This window comes from Balaenoptera acutorostrata, chromosome 5 (assembly GCF_949987535.1).
Source record: "Balaenoptera acutorostrata chromosome 5, mBalAcu1.1, whole genome shotgun sequence".
Lineage (NCBI taxonomy): Eukaryota > Metazoa > Chordata > Mammalia > Artiodactyla > Balaenopteridae > Balaenoptera > Balaenoptera acutorostrata.
In genome coordinates, this window is record NC_080068.1 from 11397738 (window position 1) to 11422179 (window position 24442).

The 24442-nt window shown below is 32.4% G+C and overlaps 1 protein-coding gene across 4 annotated transcripts in view; it reads left to right on the forward strand.

Moving 5' to 3' along the window:
- The window catches only part of CCSER1 (coiled-coil serine rich protein 1), a 1332111-nt gene that overhangs the window by 241004 nt on the left and 1066665 nt on the right, over positions 1 to 24442 (forward strand). For all 4 annotated transcript variants that reach the window (XM_057546975.1, XM_057546973.1, XM_057546976.1 and 1 more), the window contains exon 4: positions 16374 to 16467. In XM_057546975.1, the coding sequence (XP_057402958.1) occupies positions 16374 to 16467 (94 nt within the window). The remainder of the gene's footprint in view (positions 1 to 16373; positions 16468 to 24442) is intronic.

Consider the following 24442-nt stretch of genomic DNA (forward strand, 5'->3'; position numbering starts at 1 on the left):
ACCAGTAGATCATGTAGCCCTCAGATGACTGCAGAGATTGCTTCAAAATTAGGTTGCTTGGTGTTACTGGGACGGGGGTTTTATGGAGGAATAGGTGACTCGTTATTAATGTTTACTTCATCTGCAGTTATCCCTACAATGAGGATAAATTCAAAGAAGGGGTAAAAACTTTCCCCTGCCTTCAGCTGCAATGATCAATGACATGACTTTGGCTCTTGAAGGCTTTCAGTTCAGCCTCAACTCACTGACTGGGGTAGTTATGGGTGACAGATTTGCCCTAGACCTTCTCCTTGCTTGCCAAAGCTGAGTCTGAGCAATCTTTAATACTTCCTGCTGTAACTGGGTTAATGTCTTGGGTCGAGTGGAAATGTCAATACAGAAAGTCACCTGGCTTTTAAGGCCGTCCCTGATCAGTTGTAGGATTTTTTCAGCTATCTGGGTCTAAGACCCTGGGAGATATGATTGAGTTCAGTTCGGCAAGTCAACGTCATACTGCTCAGGGTCTTGTTGTTAGTAGCATTAATTAAATGCTCTGTGGGATAAATTGGATGGTTTTGGTCCCAGCCTCTGTCAGTCAGGTTAATCAGAGCAGCCAACAGGATGTTGTAGTGATGGGAAAATTCTCCAAAAGTTAAGGCCCTATAGAGAATAGCTGGAGATTGTTAAGACACAGTACTCTCCATGAATCTCTCATCCTTCTGTACCTCTCGCAAGCAGAGGCTCTCACTGTCTTTGTGCCACAGTATCTTTTTTTTTTTTTTAATTTTATTTATTTATTTATTTATTTATGGCTGTGTTGGGTCTTCGTTTCTGTGCGAGGGCTTTCTCTAGTTGCAGCAAGTGGGGACCACTCTTCATCGCGGTGCGCGGGCCTCTCACTATCGTGACCTCTCTTGTTGCGGAGCACAGGCTCCAGACGCACAGGCTCAGCAACTGTGGCTCACGGGCCCAGTCGCTCCACGGCATGTGGGATCCTCCCAGACCAGGGCTCGAACCCGTGTCCCCTGCATTGGTAGGCAGACTCTCAACCACTGCGCCACCAGGGAAGCCCCACAGTATCTTTTTAAGAATGTTTAATAGTGGATAGACTTGGAAGATAAGTGTCTTATTTCAAAGCAAATGGCAGGTAGGCTTATTGCCCATTATCAAACATTTGCATGTTTCCTGCACCTCCCAAATGGGGTTTGTCTCCTGAAATACAACCCAATGCATGTACACGTATCACCTTGCTCTCTTTGTGTTACCTTGTGGGAATTGGCACTTTGGAAATCATCACACACACAAAACATGCTGACACTCTAGCTGTTGCTATTGGTGGGAGCAATGAAGTTCTTTGTGTCTAACCCTATGTTATGTCTTCTTCTAGCAAATGAAACTGTGGTGGCAGATAGGATAAAATCTTAGATGCTTCACACACACGTCTTTATAGACATATTATGTTTGCAGTTATAAAATAATAATGTGTTGTGGGAGCTAATTTTCAGAGAGGGGAGTATATCCCATCAACATTTATGACTAGGTAGTAAAATCTCATTTTCACTGAAATTTAGCTACATGAAATGCTTTGCTATCCAAAATCTGAACATGTGCCAAACTATTAGTCAACACTGTACAGCACTGGTATAATTAGGTAAGAATGCTAGATAAATTGTTTGTAATCTGGGTAGCAGAATCCTAAATCATTTTAATGGAAAATGGATTATATCAGCAACATATGAATACAAAAGAGCTGTGGTCTCCAAGGAAATTATCAGAAGCACATCAAAAGCTGTTAATTTATTGAAAAAGTAACATCTGAGAGATGGAATTAAACTAAATAACCAGAAAATATGTAAGAAGTAAAAATTGCTGAAGTTTTAATAATGAAACTTATATTAGTTTCATTATTAAACACACAAATTTACTGTGAATGTTGTGTTCTAAGGTGTAGGAAACCCAATGTAACTCAATGTAACATTTCCTAATAGATTGATAGTAACTGAGATGAGCGTTTGTACAGGAATTAACAAAATAGAACTGGAAATAGACAATAATTATGGAAATTGTGGATGGAAAATTTCCATAGAAACTATTTATAATTAAAGTTTTTTAATTCTAATTTTTTTCATGAAAATAAGGTAAATAATAGAAATAGTATCATTTTTCTGTCACCTTTTTTTCTTTCGTCTCTAATTCTCCTTCCCATTTAGCTCTTATTTCTTTCCTATCAAATTATATAATGTGTTCATTTATTCATTCAGTCATTTGGCAAGTATTAATTGAAGAATTATTTTTCTGTTCAGGTATTTATAGCATTGCTTAGAATTTCATAATTTCAGATTTCTAGAAAATCTAGGTCTGCTGGCTCTAACAGAACTAAAATGCATACATGACTTGGTAACTAGAATTAATAATAAGTAATATTTGCAAAATATTGTACAATTTTCTTTCAGAATTTTATCCTAGCAACAAATGTGAGCAAGACTGATTGTTTCCACTTGACAGAGAAAGAACATAAGTCCTTAGGATGAAGTGATCCAAAGCTAGGTTGCACAGTCAAAATTAGAATTTTACCAAAAAAACTGTGTTCTCTCTCACTATGCTCCACATACAGTTGGCAGGTGATAGAGTGGATTAAAAGGTCTAATTGCAATATGGAGTTAATCTTTGTATTCTTAGTGGCTTTTGAAAATTGCAGTTTAAGAATGGATCTGACTAAAACAGCACTGAGGACATAAGTTCATTTAATTCTCAACTCTGTGATATCCCAAATATGCCTAAGATAATATATCTTGATTTTGCAGCTTAGAATTGCAGAGTAAATTAAGAAATATTTTAGTGTGGAGAATTTGGATCTGCTTTCAGACATAGTTGTCTAATTTACTGTGATTACCAAAATAGTGCATCATGATTTACAGAACACATTTGATTGTATTGCAAGAGACAGTGATTCTTGAGCTAATGAATTGATATTCCTACAAGGAATATAAGTCTCTATAAGGAAAGTAATAAGTCCTATAATTTAAATATATAATAACTTGGCTCTTGCTGCATGTCTCAGTGTTTATGGACATCATTTAAAATATACAAAGTAAAAGTTGATTTCATAAGATTTAAAACGCAGTATATAGTACACAAAGTATTTTGCTAATATGAGACTCAATACTGCCAATGATAAAAAGAAATTAATAGAGACCTGCTAAAATATAGGAACACAAGACTGTTTCAAGTCTGTTATAGAGGAACAATTATTAGGAAATTACAGAACTTAAAGACAAAATTATAAGAATAGGGAGCATGTAAAATAAGAGTAAAAAGAAAAAAAAGAATGAGAATTTATTAGCTAGGATAGACTGGGCTATGAGGTGCTAAGAAATAAACCATGAAGAATCTTAATGGCTCAAACACAACACAAATTTATTTCTTACACAAAATTCAGTGTGGATCTGGCAACTCTCCAGGGCAGCTCTCCTTCATGTTATGACTCAGAGACTTTCTCTATTTTGTACTCCTGTCATCTTAATGTATGGATTTCTGGGTTATCTGGACAGAAGGAGATAGTGTTGGAGGTTTATATAGGATGGTTATAAGGTCAAAATCTGGTCACATGGCTCTAACATAACTTTAGGGGAGTCTGTGATATGAAGGGTAATGAGAAAATTTCTATGAGAAAAAGTTGAAGATCTGGGGTTGTGAAACAGGAAGAATCTTTTCTCCAAGTCAGATAACCTTGTGAGGCACACTCTGAGGAACTTGTTAAGTCTCTTGGGTATCAGCGATTGAAATGCTTTCCCACATGATTAATGGTAATGTAGGAGATAGAACAATTTGAATATAGGGACAGGGACAAAAGTAGTGGATCACTGAGGAGCCATTTGCTTGATACAGTGAGGAGGACTGGTGTGATAGAGTTAAGATGGTGTGATGAAAACCTTTGAAATAAAGAGATGACAATTTAAGTTTCTACAGAAATTGGGATATATTCGGCATGGTATAAGACTGAGAGATATTCTCAGAACTACAATAAAAGTACTGGTAGTTCTGGTAAGCATTCTGAATGTTTCAGAAAGCAGTTAACAAAAAAGAAATGATATTTCTTAGGGCAAACAAATGATGCAGCTGAAGTGAGAAAATGATAATTAGGGCAGAAGGGAATGACCAGGTAGGACTTCATTTTAACATCTTGAATAACTTGGGGTTATTCATTCTAAGATATAAAAGATTTTTAATTTCATTATTCTCCAAGACTTTTCTCAAATTTATGAAACAAATTTGAAAAGTCTGAGTCTTTTAGAAACAATGGTACCATTTTATAGGAAAATGATGAAAACAACAGCTTCATAAAAATTCAAAGGCTGATTTCATGTTTACTTTGCATTGTATATTGGTGTGTGTTTTTATAAAATGCAAAAAAATTAAGATGTAACTGCACCAAGAGTTTTTTTATTTTTTAATATTTTTACCCCAGTGTATATCACAGTATATATGGAAGTAATAATGGTCATTTTATTTTACAAATGTAATGATGTTATTGTTATGAAGAAAAAAAAAGAAGGGGAAAATTTACTTAGTGAATGCATTTTAGGGTAATGGTTGTAAAAATAAATCTGAATTTGTAATCATAATAGTGAAAGGAAAATGAGTTGCCAGAGGAAACAAAGGTTTATAGTAATATTGTAAAGCAATTATAATTTCATTAAAAATTAATTTGTTTAATTGATGTTTCTCTAAACTTATTTTTCTTTAATCCTTATCATTATTCATATACCTCTAGTCATTATAATATAAATTACATTAACTTATACACTAAGTTGAATTGATTGGTTTATATCCATGGATTTTGAATACTGCATTAGATTTCTGTTGATTGTAAAGCACTTTATTTACTTGGAATTTCTTTATAGTCCAGCTATATGCAGTACAAACTGATATGTGAATGGATGAGCAGGATAAAATATTCCAATTTTTTCTTTAATTTTGCAAGTGATTTAGGTAAAATAAAAATATTTTTCTAAATTTTGTATTGATCTAACCAGAGAGATAAATTCATTTGAAAAACTTTATATCAAAAAAATAAGTTAGCAAACATGCCAAACTGAAGAAATGAGCTGATTCTTTTCTGGCTTGACTCTCATCCACCTACAAATATTTTTCTGATTTATACCCTAGTGATATTTTCTTGTTCTCTATAATTTAGGTGAAATTAGTATTCACATGTATTTGATATTTATGAATATATTTATTTTGTGACTATACGTTTTTATTATAGAGTATTTGTCAATATTGTGTTTTTTAAACTAATTTTTCAGAGGCTAGGAAATGGGACTATATAGCTTTATAGATCACTGTAGGTATTTAAGCACTAAAGAAATTTCTCTTGGTGACAAAACACTTCTAACCTGGTTATGTTCTTATATTAATATTGCTGAAATGTTTGTCCTTCTTTCTCTCAGATCACGTAACACTGCTTTTATTTTAGTTGTTAAAATATAATTTTTTTTTTTACTGTGTTACATAAAAGAACATAAACTTAATCTTTCAAATAGATAGGAGGTTCTAATTTTATAAGGAAAAAAAGGTACTCTACGATTGCTTGTGGTGTGCCGCGTCTGCCTGTGCTGTTGTATTTCTCTGTACCTTAATGCAAAGTCCATTAATATGAAAATAATTCAGTAAGCGGAATTATATTGCTTCCCAAAATAGTTCCAATGTGATACTCTTAACAAATGAAATATAAAAAGTATTTAAATAACTATGGATTTCTCCTCAATAAGTTAGAACACGCACTCATTTGTGTACTATACTGTTGTATTCAACAAGTTCAAAATTCAAGACAGTTTGTTACTTGCATTGTACCTAACATACGGAAAATTCTCAATAAGTCATTATTGATTGATTGAGTTAAATTATTGATATGCTCAGGACTGTGCTAAGTGCTGTAGGAACTGCAAAGGGAGAATAATTGCACCATATTAACTTTCAAAATGATGTAAATAAGAGTACTATTACAAACCACGTGGGAAGAAATTAACGTTAACCACATGAAGATGAGGAAGTCTTCCTAAAGGGAATGGAATGTTAGTTGGACCTTGATGGAAGTATAAATAAAAGAAATTTGGTTCAACTTGCAACTGCGAAAAGAAAGAAAATATCAAGGAAAATTTGAAAAGTTAAGACTTTTTTTAACATTATCGAAGAGCATAGTGAAGGATCATTTGTATGTGAAAAGAATTCCAGATAGGGAAAGTAGATTATCAGGAATTATTTGCTTTCATTTTACAGAAAAGTGAATCATGGCCTAAAGAATTTAGTTTACTTGTTTGAGATTCCATAGAAAATAGCAAAAATGGGAGCATACCTGTTTGAGAAGTTTTAAGGAAACTCGTCTAGAGCTCTTTTTCAAAACTATACATACTCATTTATGATCAAACATCTAGTAAAATGCTAGTAACCTTAAAAAAAATAGGTCTTGATATTTAAGGATTTTTTTTTTTTTTTTACAGTGAATTCTTGGCAGAGTGGTTAGGATGATTTTCCTAAAATGTGTATTTAAGCATGTCACTTTCCAGTGATTTCTAAATTCCTTACCTGCCTCAAAGTTATGATCAAATGATCTAGACCCCATACCTCTAACCTCTTGTACCACGCACCTCACCTCTGTGCTCCAACCATTCCAGCCTTCTCTCTGCCCCACTCACATATCAATCTCACATCCATTGTAGATGCTTTGCCTATATTTTGTCCTTTGTTGAGAATTTTTTTCCTTCCAGTTTTCATATAGCTGCTTATAATTCATTCCTCAGCCCTTATTGACACCTTTAGAAAGGCCTTCCCTGCCCTCCTCATGTAGAGTAGCTGCCTCCTACAACCAGTAAATATTATGTTGATTTAAAAAAAAAATATCGTATATAATTAGCTGAAATTACCTTGTTTTTCATTTGTATATTTATTGTCTAGATAGGAAACTTCTCTCTTTCGGTCATTATTCTTAATTTAGAATACTTTCTGCCTGTAGATATGGCTCTGGAATCTAACACAGTAATTTGAAACCAAATTAGATCATGAGCCATGCATCATCTATGGAAACAGTATATGTGTAGTGAACTGCTCTTTGCCCAAAAATGAGGTCTGACCTTTGCCCTCAGGTTCTGAGCGGTAATTTATGTCATACCTGATAGGAGTATCTTTGTTTAGAGTCCAGGGGTGACCACACTGGATCTTAGAGTGGAGCTGGACGCATCAGAAAATATCAGGGTGGGGCAGCCCACATCAGAAAAACAAGCATATGATTTATGGTGAAAGCTTCAGGTCATTTATTGTCAGACAGTGTTGAGGCTGAGAGCAACTATGTAGGCAATCAATCAATCGATCGATCATACCTATGTAATGAAGTCGAGTAAAACTCTCTGGACACTAAAGCTTCAGTGAGCTTCCCTTGTTGGCAGTACTCTGCTTGTGTTGTCACATGTAAATGCTGGGAGAGTAATACATCATGTGTACAAGGGAAGCTTTGCATTTGGAACCCTCCCAAACTCTATGTCTTCCTTTTGCTGATTTTTGACCTGTACCCTTTACCTGTAGTAAATTATAATGATGAGTAGAGCTTTCAGTGAGTTCTGTGTGTCCTTCCATTGAATTATTGTACTTGAGGGTGTTTTTGTGAACACTCCAAACTTGCTGTTGGTGTCAGAAGTCAGGGAAATTTGGAGGACTGTTCCCTTAGACTTTGCAGTTTGGCTAACTCTGGGTATATGCCATTAGGGGAAAGAAGCTCATAATTGTCTTATAGATTTGAAGATTTTAGATATGAATGGAATTACAGAGAATAGCTATTCTAATGTTTTATTTCATGGAAGGGTATCAGGGAGGTTATGATTTGCTTCAGTTCACAGACTTGGTTTGGTGGCTGGGTTAGGGTTAGAAATCAGATTTATCAGTCCCAATCTTTTGAATTTCCCACTATGCTGTATTATTTAACACAAGGTTGGCATGATAAATATCACTGGATATATTTGATTCCTATTTTAGAAATAAAATTATGACAATTTTTAAATTATAAATCAGTAAAACATTCATCAATTTCATAATATCCAATATACAAATATAAACCTAGAATAAAACTTAAGGCTTAATTATATGAGATCTATATGTGCCTAAAAATACCCATTTTTCACTAGAGTAGCTATCCTCATCTGAGTGGTACTTATGATACACTTTCTGGTCACTGGTTTAACAGGCTTACATATTAGGTTTTCTTTGGCAAATTCCAATTCATTGTATATTGGCTAGAATAGTGATGGAAGATTCATAAAACTCTCAGAGCCATATACACTGATAATGGTGAAAAGTAAGCACTTCCAATGAGGCTAAAATGACAGCTTTAACAACAACAACAAAAGCACACCTCGGAAATCTTAGACAACTAAACTGGTGTAGGGCTAGCAATTAAGGGTTCTTAAACATTCCCTCTGTACTACGCATGAATACTTTTTCTGGATAATAAATTTTCCCCAAAGCATCTGATAGTTTTAAAACATTGATGTTCTAAAAAGGACGCTATTTTTTGTCATCAAAAGAGTTTGGCAATAAGACATCTCATTCCCAGATAATTAAGTGAGATATTATTATAATATCGTAAATAAGATATTATTAGGTAGATGAGATATTATTTTCCATATACTATAATGATACAGCACAGCAGTAGAGATTCTGAAAACACAAGAACTCTGCTCACACGTGGCACCGAGTCTTATGGTGGTCTTATGTTCTCTGAAAACCAGGATATATTGCACATAAAGGGAGTTTTTAAGGGAAAGGCTTTTAAACCTTCCTATCATTATCAAAAAGCATTTTTTTTAGCACCTGTTATAAGTAATGTTGTAAAAAAAAATGCCTGTGATACAATAAAGTATAAGTATGTTACTTTGTATTTGCTCTTTAGGTATTTGGGGCAAGGGGATAGCCTCAGTGCAATGAAAGAAATGCAAATGGCATTTCCGGGAAACAATCAATAAATATGTTGGTTTTTAATAATAAGTTTTCAGGAAGCAATTTGGGAGAGATAGATACAGATCAGATTGTTGGGTTTTGAATGACAATAGAGTTAGTATTTGTTCTATAGACATACACCATTGTCATCTTTTCATGTGTTAGGCAATGAGGGAATATATACAAATTATTGATTACTTCAATGAGAGTAATCTCAGAGTAGTATGTAGAAAGAATTATAAGTGAAAGTTGAAGAATTAGAATGGTTCTTGGCAAAAAGTTGACAGGTACACCAATAAGAATATAATGAAGTACGCTTCTTAACTGTGGAATGCTCAGTTCCCCTGGTACACAAAGAAGAATGAAGAGTAGAAATAATGATCTCACTCTAATATATATATATATATTTTAACATCTTTATTGGAGTATAATTGCTTTACAATGGTGTGTTAGTTTCTGCTTTATAACAAAGTGAATCAGCTAATACATATTATATCCCCATATCTCTTCCCTCTTGCATCTCCCTCCCACCCTTCCTATCCTACAAAAATACTAGAATTCCAAATATTTTAATTGTGATAGCACTCTTTTCCACATTACCACGTTCAACTCAAGCCAATTACACACAATGTAATTGTGGTATTTTATTGAATGGATCTTGCTTTCGTTGGACTTGAGTGTTATATAATAATTATTTATTTGTGTTGCTTTATTGACAGTGACACAAACTGATGTAGTCAAGTGCAGAATCAAAGAGACAGCATCTGTAATGTTGGTTCTCTTTTGTCATGAAAGTAGAATCCCAAGAGACATTATTTTTTCTCCATATCTTAAATGATGAGAAGAAAAAAATGCATTTTTAAACTAATAATCATTATATATTTTAATTTTGAATCATGGAGTTTGCTAATTATATATTTATACTCCCTAGTTTCCTATTTTTATATCTTAATAATAAAAATTACTTTTTATTTATTCCCTTGCATAGATTAAAATGAAAGTGTTCAGAGTTTAAAATTTTGTATGAATTCAGATACAGATTTAAAATCCACATAAAATCTATGGACATATGAATCCATATAAATGTTAACTTTTCCTAAAAAAGTGAAATATTATAACATGATTTTTCAGCTTTAGTATTTTAGTACCGTACTATTTGAATAACATAAAATCATTTACCTTTTATTAGTGTAAAGAGTACAGTTAGCAGCTCTGGGCATAGCTTTAGGAATCTCATTTTGCTATTTTTTTTACATTTAAATATGAAAAAATATGCATAATCAAAACAAAATATGTGTTGTGTTTGTGTTTGGACTTGTAATGGGAAGCCTTATGAGTAAGGACTGAAAGAATTAAGACAAATTTTTGAAAATATTTATTAAAAATGTATTTTGATGTATGCAGAACCATGAGGTTAATTAGTACCTAGCAAAGAGCAAGCTGTGTCTGGAAATACTTTGTGTCTACCATGTCGAAAGGTGAAGGTAACTGTATTGTAGTGATTGAATATGCTTTATTTATCCAGTCAGGAAATCAAAACCAAATAACTCCTCAGAGCAGTAATTATGAAGTATTGTCATTTTAATTTCTCTTTCCAAAAAATAGCAGTGAAATCGTATCATTAAAATTATATGTATGTATTGGTGTATTATCCTCTTTTCCACTGCATCTATGGATGTGAACAACTCAACTTTTATCAAAATGTATGTACCCAGCCTATTCAGATGTCTGCTTTGGATGATTTCTGTACCTTGTCCCTTTGTGTCTCTCATATTTTACAATTCATGTAATTATATTTCTGGGATAATACGAATTATTTAAAGATGTATACCAAGTTACCTGACTTTATATTTTTTTCCCGATTAAAAAAAGCCAATGTAATTAATTGTAAAGCCAGTCTCAGAATGTATTTTAGACAGGAAAGTTTCACTGAGGGTCTTCTACAATAGCTACATCATCTGTTTTCGATAATAAAATGACATTTTCTTTTCAGTCAATCTGTGAAAACTCCTATGATTAGATTAGTAGAGAATGAAACACATATCCTAGCAGCACCTGATCATAATGGAGAATGACTGGAAGAATGTAAACTAGATTGACTGTCCCTTATTAACTTGAATAATTTGAATAATTCTCTCTTCACTTTTAGACTAAATAATGATCAGAGCAGTTCTACTGTGTCATTAAAAATTACATAAACAAGTATTGAAGTCTAGAGCATCTCATATCTTGTCTTTTAGATATTTTAAGGCTACTTGGAAAGTGCTTTGACTAAAATATAACAGCATAGAAATGCAATTAGTAACATCTTTACAATACCACAATTAGCGAATGTTTTAATAATTTAATAATTTCCTTTGATGGAATTATTTCTTCTATAAGCAACACTTCCTATGTAGTAACATGTCCCAGCTTCATATATTTTTCACAGGATCATAATTATTATCTTTATTGCAATAAAAAGACAAGGCTAAAGGGTTATGGGATGGTTACATACTAATAGAGTGATCAGAGCTTGTCTTTTCAACTCTGTAGCTTCAGAAGTTCAACTTTATTCTTTCAGCCAGTAGCAACCAAATTCTGGAGAACTAATTCACAGTAATGAAACACAAGAGACTGATTTATAAATAATGGTACCTACTTTATTTATTGATAAAAGAGATTGGTATTTCTTTACTAGAATACAGTTATCTTTAAGTTCTATGAGGAAAGAAAACATGCCTGTTAGGTTCACTTTTAAATCCCCAGAGTTTAGAAAATTGATTTTTGAATTAATTCATTAATAACTACTTAGTTTACTCTTAATGGCTTAAAGTCATTTGGGAGATTTCATGACTAATTAGTATTCTTGATAGATTTTTAAATGTCTGCTTAGGGAATACTTAGTAATAATTATGCTTCATTTAATATCCAGTTTATTAATATTATGAATTAGTAAAAAATTAGTATTTCCTTACAATTAAATAATCAACTCTTCTCATAATACCCACATAAATCTTACATAAAAATAAATTAGAATATGTATTAAATTAAATTTTCCATGGCCTTTAAGCATTGGTTTAGATATTATATAATAAAATTCTTCTCGGTGTTTCATTACAACACCAAGCCTAACATATCAATTTGTCTTAAATGTTTTAGCCACTTTTAAAGAAGAAAATTATGCACTTTACAATGATTACAGAGCAAATCAATATGCATACCCTAAAACTGGTTACAAATGTGCTCATGCTAGGAATTTACATTTCCTTTTACCATTTGCCTTCGTTCTCTTTGCTAATGTGAAACTTCTCATCTTTCACTGAGATTTCAGAAATACTTGAGTCTATTTTTGCACTTCCCTAGGACTTACTTATTATACTAGACTTAAAAGAAAAAGTCTTCTCTTAAATTTGCACTTTCTGGGTTGTTGACTAGATAATTTTTTGTGTAGTCATTGGAATTTGTTATGCATTCAGAGACGATTCAAACTCAAGATTCTGACCATCAGTTTGGACTTTCCTTTTTCAATTAAACTTTACATTCTATGTCCTTATGCCTTTATTTATTTTTAAAATTCAAGCCCAGCTTTTAATTTTGTGCAATATTGGTGCTCCCTTCCCAAATTATTTGCTTTTAAAGTTTCAACAGCAATTGTTATATAAACAGTTTTCCTGTTATTATGATATATATGCCTGGTATATTCATGTTATTAGAAACCCATGGACTTGCATTATTCTATCTTTATTATACAGAGCTACCTAGGTTTTTATCTATCAGAGGATGAGAGACTATTGTTAGTTATTGCTTCTAGATATTCCATTAATATATCAAATGTCTGAAGCACACAGTTGTGCCCTTTTAGATACAGGGTCTGACTATCAGTATTAATTAAATGCTGGACTCCTTTTCCACTTGGTGGTTATGTGTGACCATTAGTGCTGGTCAGTCCTTTCTATCCCTGGTACAGAACTACTTTTGATGCTACTACTTTACTTACAAGTCTTTCCTTGCACAGATCAAAAAAAGTGCATGTCTTCATATTATAAACGTACATAAGATTAGAAAAAATACCCATATGTTTAGCTATTTATTAAAAACAATAGACATTGAAGATATTCTACCCTGTTTGTGTTTTTTGTGTATGTATCATTAATGCCTCTTTATATCCTTCACATTAACTTTTCTGTTTGAGTAACTCTTAGTTTTTGACAGACTCAGATTGTTTCATTTAGCCATAATGATTATTGTTTGTTTGTTTTTTGATGCTCATAATGTCAAAAATTAGCCAGGAAGAAGCCATTTAGGTTGCTTTCTTAGCCTTTCAAAACTTCTTCCAACTTTTTTTTTAGACAAATCTTGTTTTCTGGCAACAAAAGAATGTTCCAGAAATAGTCTGTATTTTTTATTTCCTTCTTTTTTTCCCTAATAATTAAGGACCCCTGGTTCTTTTTTGTTGGTGGATACTGGGTAATGAGTATCTGGACTTCCCCTAAGTGCTGGCTGAGGGCAAAAGCACTGTTGCTGCTATTGGTCTTTTTTAAGGAGAGATCTGGAAAAGATACTTCTTTTAGTTCTGTGAGTTCACACTGACTTTTCTTCTGTAACATCACGTTGCTGCATCTACTCTCCTTTTTGTATGATGTTTCACCAACTTCAGAGACTCCACTCCATTAATAAGAAAGTTGCTTTGTAAGCAAGATATCAAAGCAAGGCAATTTCGAATAAGTATATTGAAGAGCACCTCCTCTAGACCAGTGATCGATGGGCTCCTGCTAGACTAAATGTCAAGGGTCACCTGCAAAATGAGAAAATCAAAACAATGTAGTGAATTTTCCAAATTTAATTTGTTCACTTTGTTGGTGTTACTTTCTTACATTAAATGTTTGGGATAATGGTGGCAGAGTTTTTAAGTATTTCCTTGTTACAAAAATAAAATCTTTTTAAACTTTATTTTCAAACTGAGGATGGATGTATTAACTGTTAAAATTCAGAAGAGGGTTGAACAATCCCCCAACCTTGAAAAGATCATGTATGCTGCTGGACCTCACGAACTGCTGGAATCAGGAACCAGAAGATCTACTACTATGACACTTGTCATTTTTCCAGTAGACTTAGTCTGGTCTTAACCATGCAATGAAATCCAAGGCCCCTGTGATGTGCATCTTGCAATATCTATCACCAAACAGAAATTTTTCTCATTTTTCTGAGAGGGCCATGATCAGCAAGTTTGGTTAAAATGCCCATCTTGGACCATCCACCAAGGACAGGAAGTCTGGCTCATGTAAGAGCCTGGCATCTTCTTCTATAGCTAGGTGGATTGAGTGGGGTGATTCCAAATGAAAGGGAGAAATGCTATGCAAAACGTAGAAGCTTACATTGAGGAAGATGTCCTTACTTGGCATAATTACAAAAACATATGCCAGGCACTCATTTATTTCCTTTGTTCTGATCTTCATTGCTTTCTAAGTGTTGTTGGTTGTGTAAGTTTGCTGGGGCTGCCATAACAAAATACCACAAACTGGATGACTTAAACAGCAGAAACTTATTTTCTTGCGGTTCTAGAGGCTGGAAGTCTTAAGATCAAAGTGTAGGCAAGTTTGATTTCTCCTGAAGCCTCTTTCCTTGGCTTGCAGATGGCTGCCGTCTTCCTGTGTCCTCCCATGGTTGTCCCTCTGTCTGTGTTGTCTGTCCTAATAGCCTCTTCTTATAAGAACACCAGTCATATTAGATTAGGGCCCACACTTGTGAGTTGATTTAACTGTAACTTCTTCTTTAAGGATACTATCTTCAAAAATAATCACCTTCCAAGGTACTGGGGGTTAAGACTTCAGTTTATGAATTTTGGATAAAAACAGTTAAGACCATAATATTGGTCAATGAAATTCAAAATACAAGTGTAAAATTGTTTAGGCTAATTTGGAGCTGTATCAATTACTACACTTTCACCATTAAACAATTTTTTTTACCAATGTATTCTTGACTACCTGACTAAAATTCTCTTATTTGGATACTGCTTAATAAACCCTAATAATATTAGTATCCTTATAACATCTCCCTTTTCTAAACTCTTAATTTTCCACAATCAACTTCAGTTATATTTCTTTTGTTGTTTCAATATTCTGTTTTGAATTTTTGAGAATGGCAGCCTATCTTTTGTTGCCTATATTTATAACATCTTTTTAATGCTATATAAATAAGCAACTTATTCTCACTGGTTATCCCTGCCACATTATATCATAGAACTTCCAAGAAACAGTTGATTTTGTTTATAGTTTAATTTATTAAATCCCTTGTAATTAATACAGATACAATGTAATACAATGCAATCCTTTATAGTAATCGTTCCCTGTAATTTTCATTTACAGAAAAAAGCACTTATATTTGGCAATATTTATCACCTTTGAAACTACTGTTCTCTATTCACAGATAACATGTGTTTCTAAAGTTTAATAATGTTTAATTCTATTTTTTACAGTGAGAGTGGTTTATTTAAAAGTTGCAGTATCCTTACTTTCAATCCCAAGAACTAAGGTGTCCATTTGACAACGTCATTAGGCTTTCTCTAATGAATATTTACTTCTTTAAATATAAATTATGGTAACATTCAAATCAGTGGACAAAGTAATCTGAAATGTCGTGGTATCATTTAACATTTAGGTTGCTTTTCTTGATGTTCTATTTTTTGTACTTTTGTTATTTCCATCCTAGTCTCTAAGAGTAAATTCTTGCTTTCTTAACATATTCACTACCAATCTATATACAGATATGCAAATCAGGACTGTATTCCTCCTTCAAGAATTTCTACCTCTGCACATCACTGTTTTCCCTCAAGATTTCTCAATATACTCTTCCAGTTTACTGTGCTATTTGCCCTCTTGAGAAAAAATGATAAGGTAACATGATCTAGCTCTGATATTTATGACTTTATGAAAATCAATAATTAATTTTTAATCTAATTGATATTTATTTCTCCCATTCATTCCTCCTAATCTAAAGCAAATGATGGGGAAACAGTAACTGGATTCCCCCTCCCTTCCAGGCATAGTTTAAACTAATATTTCAGGGTTGGCCCTGTATACAAAAATTGTTTGAGAAACAATTCATTAAATGTGTCAGAAGAATGTTACACAAATTGGAAAGATAAATATTAGAAAAAGAATCTAAAGTTTTAGTTCACTGACTTCTATACATTTGAAAGACCTCTTTGTGCATTTTTAATGGGAGTTAAAATTTTTATAATAATTATTGAAATTTTTATTGGGCTGATAATTTTAAAGTTCATAAAATAAACAATTTCTGGGGTTCAGTTACAGCATTTCCTTTGTAATTTTGAGTTCTTTTTCGCTTCATGGCATCTACATGTGGATATTTCCTCAGGTTCTCAGTGTTTTGGTCTCTAACTATTGATTTTGCTTTTTCTTCAGGATGTTTTGAATAATTTGGGATCTTGTGAACTGGATGAAGATGATCTAATGCTTGATTTGGAATTTTTAGAGGAACAGAATCTTCATCCTTCAGGTAAATATTGAATAAATGCACAATATCATACAACTCTGGTCCAAGTCATTTAGCTTTCATTGATAAGCTAAATATTGTTTAGGCTGCATTCAGTCTTTTCAATCCCCAGTTTCTGTATTCTGTGTGCAAGGCACATGCTAGGTACCCTGGACACATTATTCTGGTGATCTTATAATCTATTATGAAAATATAAATTTGGTTGGAAGATAATTATTAAATAAGAAAAAAATTATAAAACAAAAGTTCTTTCAAAGAGGGGAATTCTAATGAAACAGTTAATGAAAAAGTTAATATTTTCTTTTTTGGGGGAGGAGACAACAATTATAATCCCATTTTTCATTTATTTTATATAACCAAACGAAAGTTTTGTGGACTAAGTTTACTCTTTCAAATCTTAGCCACCTAAGTAATAACTGTGGTGGTTAATGTTAATGTGATAAGGTTGACCTCAAAATCAGTAATTACCAATAGCAACCACAAGTACACACTCATAAACACACACACACACACACACACACACACACACACAGAGTTATAGTGTGAGATAAATAAATTCTTGCTGAATGAATGAAGAAGGGAGCCCCCTATATTTGTAATAGTTTAAATTTGTATTAAGGCATAAAGTGTAATGTCTTCAAATACCAAAATTATTCCTTTTGTAGGATATAGGAATTAATTGTGCACTCAAATTTAGATATTAGACTACAATGGCAAGTTTTTATTTTTTTTTACTACTAATAATACCTTGAACATAGTCATTTTCAAGTTAAAGTAGAAGTAACATTAAAGCTTTAAAATCTTGAGTGATACTGCATACATTTAAGAAAATCAACCTCTTGGAATTTATTGTCCATGTTTTTAACTTTTAGGAATTAGACATAATCTCTGAGGTTGCTTCCAGCTGTAATATTTTATGATGAATTTTTGTTCATGCAGTATTTTTATATTATAAATAATGTCATAGTAACAATTGTCAAAAGAAGGAAATAACAATGTATGTATTTTTTTACACTCTATTTTAGGCTAATATCAAAAGCTAAATAAAATTTTTGTCTGCTTAAATGTATCTTTAGGATAACCATTTCTTGAGACATTCTTCCTGCAGTTGATTTGACAGATATTCTTCTAAAAATGTAGATTTTTCTCACTTTTATGCAGATACCTTATACAATTTCGTCATTCATGTGTATTTATCTTGAAAGAGTCACACATGGTGACAATGTATACTTTTTTGGTGGGAAATTTGTCAGTATCTAGCAAAACTATACGTACATTTATCTTTAGATCCAGCTATCCAACATCTAGTAATTTAATCCTAACGCACTGGAAATATACAAATTAATATATGCAAATAACTATTTATTGCAAAATATTTGCAAAAACAAAATATTGGAAAACCTCAAATGTCCTTCAAAAGGACATTGGTTGAATATACAATGGTACACTAAGCAGTCATTAAAAGGAATAATGATGGTGTCGATATGTGCTATAGCATGATTGTAAAGGTATACTATCAGTGGAGAACTTTGCAATGATGAATTAGACGGGCAGTACCTAAAGTCACCGATCACTAACTTCACTACAAGTTAACAACTAGACATTTTGTCCCTCTTAATGCGATGACTAGAGAAGTACACAGCAATACCACTCCTGCCCACAAGTACTTAAATCTATTTGTCTCTTGATTAAATAATGATTTTACAGGAAATATTGGGATGAGGAGAGAGGGAATGCTAAATGGCATGATGGGATTGCCAGCAAGCAAACATAGGTAGGGGGCATTCTACAGGGTAAATGGTCTGGTTTCTTCAACAAATAAATGGCATGTTAAAAAGGGGAGGGGTATTGTAGGTTAAAAGTAGCAAATACCATGCGACATCTTTGTGTCAAAACATAAAAACACTATGCAAATATATTTCAGAGTTTATCAGAGAAGTTTGAGTAGTGATGGAATTATGATCACAGAATTATTTTTATTTTGTTGGGTGCTAAATATTTTTCTTTGGTTTTGTCTTTGAGGAAAACTCTTCATAGAGACACATGTGGTTGAAATAATATGGTATCTGAGATTTGCTTTACCAACAGTATGGAGGAGGGAATAGATGAAACAATGTTGGTAAATTATTGAAAATTATCAAAGCTGAGAAATAGGTGCTTGGGGTGAAACTTTCATTGATTAGTTGTAATGTTTTCTCTATTTTAGGTATTTTTAAAGATTTTCACAATAAAAATAAAACCAAGTAATAAGTAAGCAGAAATATAGACAGCATAGACATCTCAGCTGTGTTTGTTAGGCAGCCATGATAAAGAGCAAAGAATGCCTTAAAAATGTAAAAGAGTTAGCTCAATTTATTTGCTTGGGAACAAAAATGAACATTTGTAAACTTTAATTTCTCTTTTATAAAATAATGAGTGCAATGTACTTTGTTAGTTTATTTTAAAAAATGATATAACAAATATGATGAATCTCCTGAATCTGCCTCAAGGTGTAGATAACTTGGTTGAAACCAGAACTAGGGTACCTTATGAATCAACTGAGTTAACCAGATTGTTCATAAGATAAATGATGTTACTTTGCATATCTGAAGTACAGTTATAATAAGTGAGATAGTCCTTAAAGTGACTTGGGTTTGTTTAATGTTACTTAATAAAATGAAAACCTATTTCACTTTGGATGCCACATTATGGGGTTTGAAAAATCCACAAGTATCTGTTTATGTACATTAGCTCAGAAAGAAGAAGTTTTGGTTGAATTGGTTTTATACAATTTGTTTTGTTTATAAGCAACGTAATTAAAGGTCTTATCAGAATATAAGAAGCTCATTATTGATAAATGATACTGGTAAAAAGCTCATTATTACTAAACATTCTAAAATACTGGTTTAAATAAAAGTCATTTTCAAAAGTCTGAAAACTAAAATAATGATACCATTTAATTCTACTACTTAAGTTACTGTGGACATCTTTTAATGTGCTTTTTATTTTATTCTTGCTATCTGTATTTTCATCTAAAAATGAATTATAAGTTTGCAGTTAGGTTTTCAAAAGTTGACCAGTGCAGTGAACAATATGAATAAAGTTTCATGAATCCTTTTAATATGTAAATATACCTATGGAGTCCTAAATTAACACACTTCCTTCCTAAAAAAAGAGGTAGTATGAATAAATAGTAGTATAAATAAAATATTTGTTTTAAAGTGCAGTAAGTGGATATTATCTTTTTTTTTTTTTAATGAAAGCAAGAAAGGACAATTTCAATGAAAAAAAGGTGTATGAATTCAAAATGAGTTCCCGAAAGGAGACTTGCCTTAAGGAGAAAAAATAAAAGCAACTATTCTGAATAATTTACTCTGATCTTGGCATTATTTAATATTATCTTTTAAATTCTAATATAAAAGCTAAGATTTTAGATTAAAAAGCCTATGGATAAGCCTTCCAGATGTCTTTTATTATGTTTTCTTCAATTAATGCTTAAATTACTTTTCTGGAAATTTTTTTATGTTCAACTAATATGCATCATGTTTAAACATAGGATTATCAATTTGTTTAATACCAGACATTCCATTTCCCCTGTGGTAAATTATTATATTTACTGTTTTTCTGTTTAATGCATCATTTATAATGCACATATGACCAAACAGTTATTTTTTAATTAAAAAATATGAGATGCTATCATTTATACTTTGATAAATTAAAAAGTATATTAGTGACCTTCCCATTTTTTATCTTTCTTTACTGTCTTATTCATGTTGATATGGTGGTGTTTTTGCCACAGATTGAGTCATGCAAGATATTAGCAGTGTTGTTGGTTAGATATACCTCAACAGCCTTTTGAAAAATAAAAGTCCTAACAAGATTTACTAGCATTTAGTATCTCTAAGACTCAAACAGGTGCCCTTAAAATTTTATTTACCCTGAAATGCATGTTATGAACTACATAATCTGTCAAAGGAAAAATACCAGAAATATATTTTTGCCTAGTTTTCTTTATGTAGTTTAAAATTTTTGTGATTAGGATTTTTTTCTATTAATTTAAGCATCTTACAAAATAATCATTCAAGAAAAATAGGGTAATGATTAAAGAAGGATATGAAAAATAAAATGAAGCCACAGATAAGATTGGCATACAAAATGTATACTAGTATTACCTCAGAGACCCAAAAATGTTACTTGGAGTATACTACTAGCATATGTGAAGAAAGGAACAGAACCAATTGCATGATTAAAAATATATACCATCAATCATTCAGTCAATCAGTCAATGCCTTTTTTAAAATGAAGGAATTCTTGTTACTAAGAACTGAAAGATATTTTGCTCACATGTCTTTATAAGGTATAAATTATTTGATATCAATAGTTTCCTCAGCAACTCCTTTCAATGCAAGCTGGTAGCATCATGTTACTAGTTCAGCAGAAGAAATTCTAAACGGTGAGACATCAGTGTAGCAAAAGCTAGGAGCTTTATGAGGAGCTTGCTTAATCCAAAAATAAAATCTAGTTCCTTGTCCATAGTTCATATTCCTCAGCTAATTTTAATGTTGAAAATAGTTAATGTAAATGACGTCAAGCATTTTCCTCAGACGTAAGGTAATTACCATAAAGCCTAGTAGAACATCTAATATTAAGCAGTGTTACTTCCCAGTGAGTCCTCCAAAATGAACTGTTTGCAAAATGTAACCCTTTTGTAACAGAAAAAGACAAGTTTTCTACGAATAGAAGTAATCAAAACACCAGTTAAATATCAAACAGTGCATACTGTTCGATAAAGAATAAGAATTTGAGTTTTGGTTTTAGAATATTTAATCTATACCTATTCTTTAGCACAGTGAACTACAGCAAGGTCACATGTCTATTGAGGCTGCTCCTAGTATTACCTTCATAGTGGTAGAAGCTGATGGGAAGCATGCACCTGGCTAATTTGACAGTGAAGCATCATAATTAACTAAATGAGTTAAAGTTGAAAGGAAAAGAGGCTAAAACACATTTTGATGTTACCTGTTTGGAACATATTCATTAAAATACTATCTCTCCAATTCTTTCTTTTGTTAATACTAGGAGTGGGTTGTGTATAACCTTTAACAGTTAGTAGCTGGAGATCTAAGTTGATAGGAAGGAAAACTGAATGCCTGTAATAAGCCATGCTCTTTGTCTAAGCTCTCTCAGCTTATCCTCACAGTAACTCTCTGAGAGGAAGTTGCATTTTAAAGATTCATTCAAATTAAAGAAACCACAAATTAATATCAAAAGAGAGCAGGCACTTTAGAGACAGACACATCCAAGTTAGGAAAGCAGCTTTGCCACGGTAGCCTTGGCAAGTGAGCCAATCTTTCTGAGCCCTTTTCCCTCATTTGTCAATTGACAATAAAACTGTCTATCTCAAAATATCATCCTACCCAAATGGGTGACGTATTTACATGTAAAGCGCCTTTCACAGTTGCCTAGAATAAAATAAGAGCCCAGTACAAATTGCTTAACTCTCTTGAAATCTTGAATTTCTTGTCAAAAAATTTGTCCCATCGTTGTTATTTTTCGTAGTTCTTAATTTCTTAATACTTCATCATTAGTCTATATATTTCAAAATATGCTTTCTGATTTGAATTTTTATTATCTATCTAGCATTTTAAATGGTGTTTTCTTAGTACTGATTATTCAAAAATTAAGTCACTTTGCTTATTACAGGTGGTACATTTCTTTGTTAAAATCAATACAGTTAAATGCATGAAAATATTTTTTCAGATATTAGTCATGTGTCCAATATACCACAACATATTTAAAAGAGAATTTCTCAGAGAAAGAATAAATTTCTGTTAAATACTTATTAATGTAAATCATTTATGTTCAGAGAGAAAGCCTGTCTGTTCTTTTGTATTAAATTTGGTGTTTACAATTTGCAGTTGAGTTACTCAATTGAAAATACATTTTACTTATTTATCATTCTTTGATGAAAATAATGTAATGGTCATTTGGATGATTGGGTGAAGAAGTTTTTTATTGTTTTTGTTATTTATTTTGGACTGTATATCTAAAAACACCTGGGGCCAGTATCTCTTGGTATATGTCCAGATGCCAATAGGGAAGTAATGGTCCAATGATATCAGTTAGGAATTAACTAGGTAGTTGTTAAATTATTTAGAGTTTGATGAACAAGCAATATAAAATTCTGCAGTGAGTTAATTAAGGAGGTAATTTTTGTTATTAATTTTTAATGAATAATAGCACAGCAGAGCTGAGATGAAACCCTAGTGGCTTTGAATGGTAATGTACAAATTGCAACATCATTCACACAGGGAAAATTATAAAAATCAACTGTAAGTTTTTTACAAGCTTTGGCATGTCTTGGTCAGAAAAAGTGTGTGTAAGTTATTTTCAATATGATTGTATAAAGCTAAGAACATGACACTTAATTTTGGAATTATGACGTAGTGGATAAAAATCTGGACTCTGGAGTTAGACAAATCTCAGCTGCAGTCAGGCTATGTAAACTTGAACGAATTATTTAATCTCTCTAGTTTCCCTTTCTCATCTGAAAATAGGGACAGTAAAAGTATCTGCTTGATAAGTTTGTTGTGAGGAATAATAACTTAAAGCAGAGTAGAATGTTCTGTCACATGTCTAGCATATAATATTTTTTAAGAACTATAGAAAATGCTATTTTTTTGCAATATCCATGATAAAATATGATGTACCTGAGCATTAATAGGAATCTGATTTTGCCAGTTTTGGTGATATTTCTAGTCTCTATTAGTGGAAGCTCTCAACTACATTTGCAAGTATAGTATTTCTCAAATTTTAATTATAGAATGCCACAAGAGTTAATTTTGTGACTATCATTTATTTCAAAACTTATACATTATAGCATTAAATAAAATAATAGAAGAATAATAAATAACATTTATTGAATCTATGTGCCAATTCCATGAGGTAAAAACGCCTTGCACATTTGAGAAAATTTAAACTTTGGTAACATATTACAGGTAGTGGATATCCCAGGGGAACCCAAACAAAGTTTTGCTAACTCTGAATGCTCTATGTTTAATCATTATGACTTTTTTGACTAATAAAATTAATTCATATAAAATTTTAAGATCACAAGTACACTGAAGCTTTTGTTTTATATTGGCTCTTCTTTCTATTAACTTACTCAGAAGCATCACTTATAACTGTCTGCCTTTGACTTCAGGCAAGAAGCTGAGACCTGTTTATATTTATTTACTAGAGCATCTGTGTTGTCCCAGGCACTGGTGTAGACACTTACATGTTTCTGTTTTTGCTTGGTTTGTAAGCTATAATTTATAAGCACTTTGGATTATCCCATTTAATCCTAACAACAATTCTCTAGAAATTATTACTATTCTTGCTTTGATAATGAAGGAATGGAGATCCAGAGAGTGTTATTATTGGTCCAGGACTGCAGAGATAATAAGTGGCAGAAGTAGGGTTTAAATTACACCATGGTGACTTGACGCCTACCTAATGTTTTCACAAAGCTCTCAATGACGTTTAGTTGCTAGAAAAAGCAGTTATAACAAAAGTGAAAAATGTTCCTTTGTAATACAGTGTTTGAGTAACACTATAGTGAGGACAAAATTGTGACAAAAGTCATTTCCTGGGTTTCATCCCCTGGGGCTGTTGCTCTTTTCTGCCTTGAAAGGCTTATAGTACCTGTTATCTGCTTGGTAGCCATTAGATGGCGATCGTGTTCTGATAATAATGATAGTGACCCTGTCATACATTTGGATTCAGCTTTACAGTTTACAAGGGACTTCAAATATGTTATCTCATCAAATTATCACAATAACACTCTGAGACAGGTGTTAATATATCCCAACTACAGTAGAGGAAGCAAATACTCTATGGTTAAAAACTTACTGAGGGCTTCCCTGGTGGCGCAGTGGTTGAGAGTCTGCCTGCTAATGCAGGAGACACGGGTTCGAGCCCTGCTCTGGGAAGATCCCACATGCCGCGGAGCAACTAG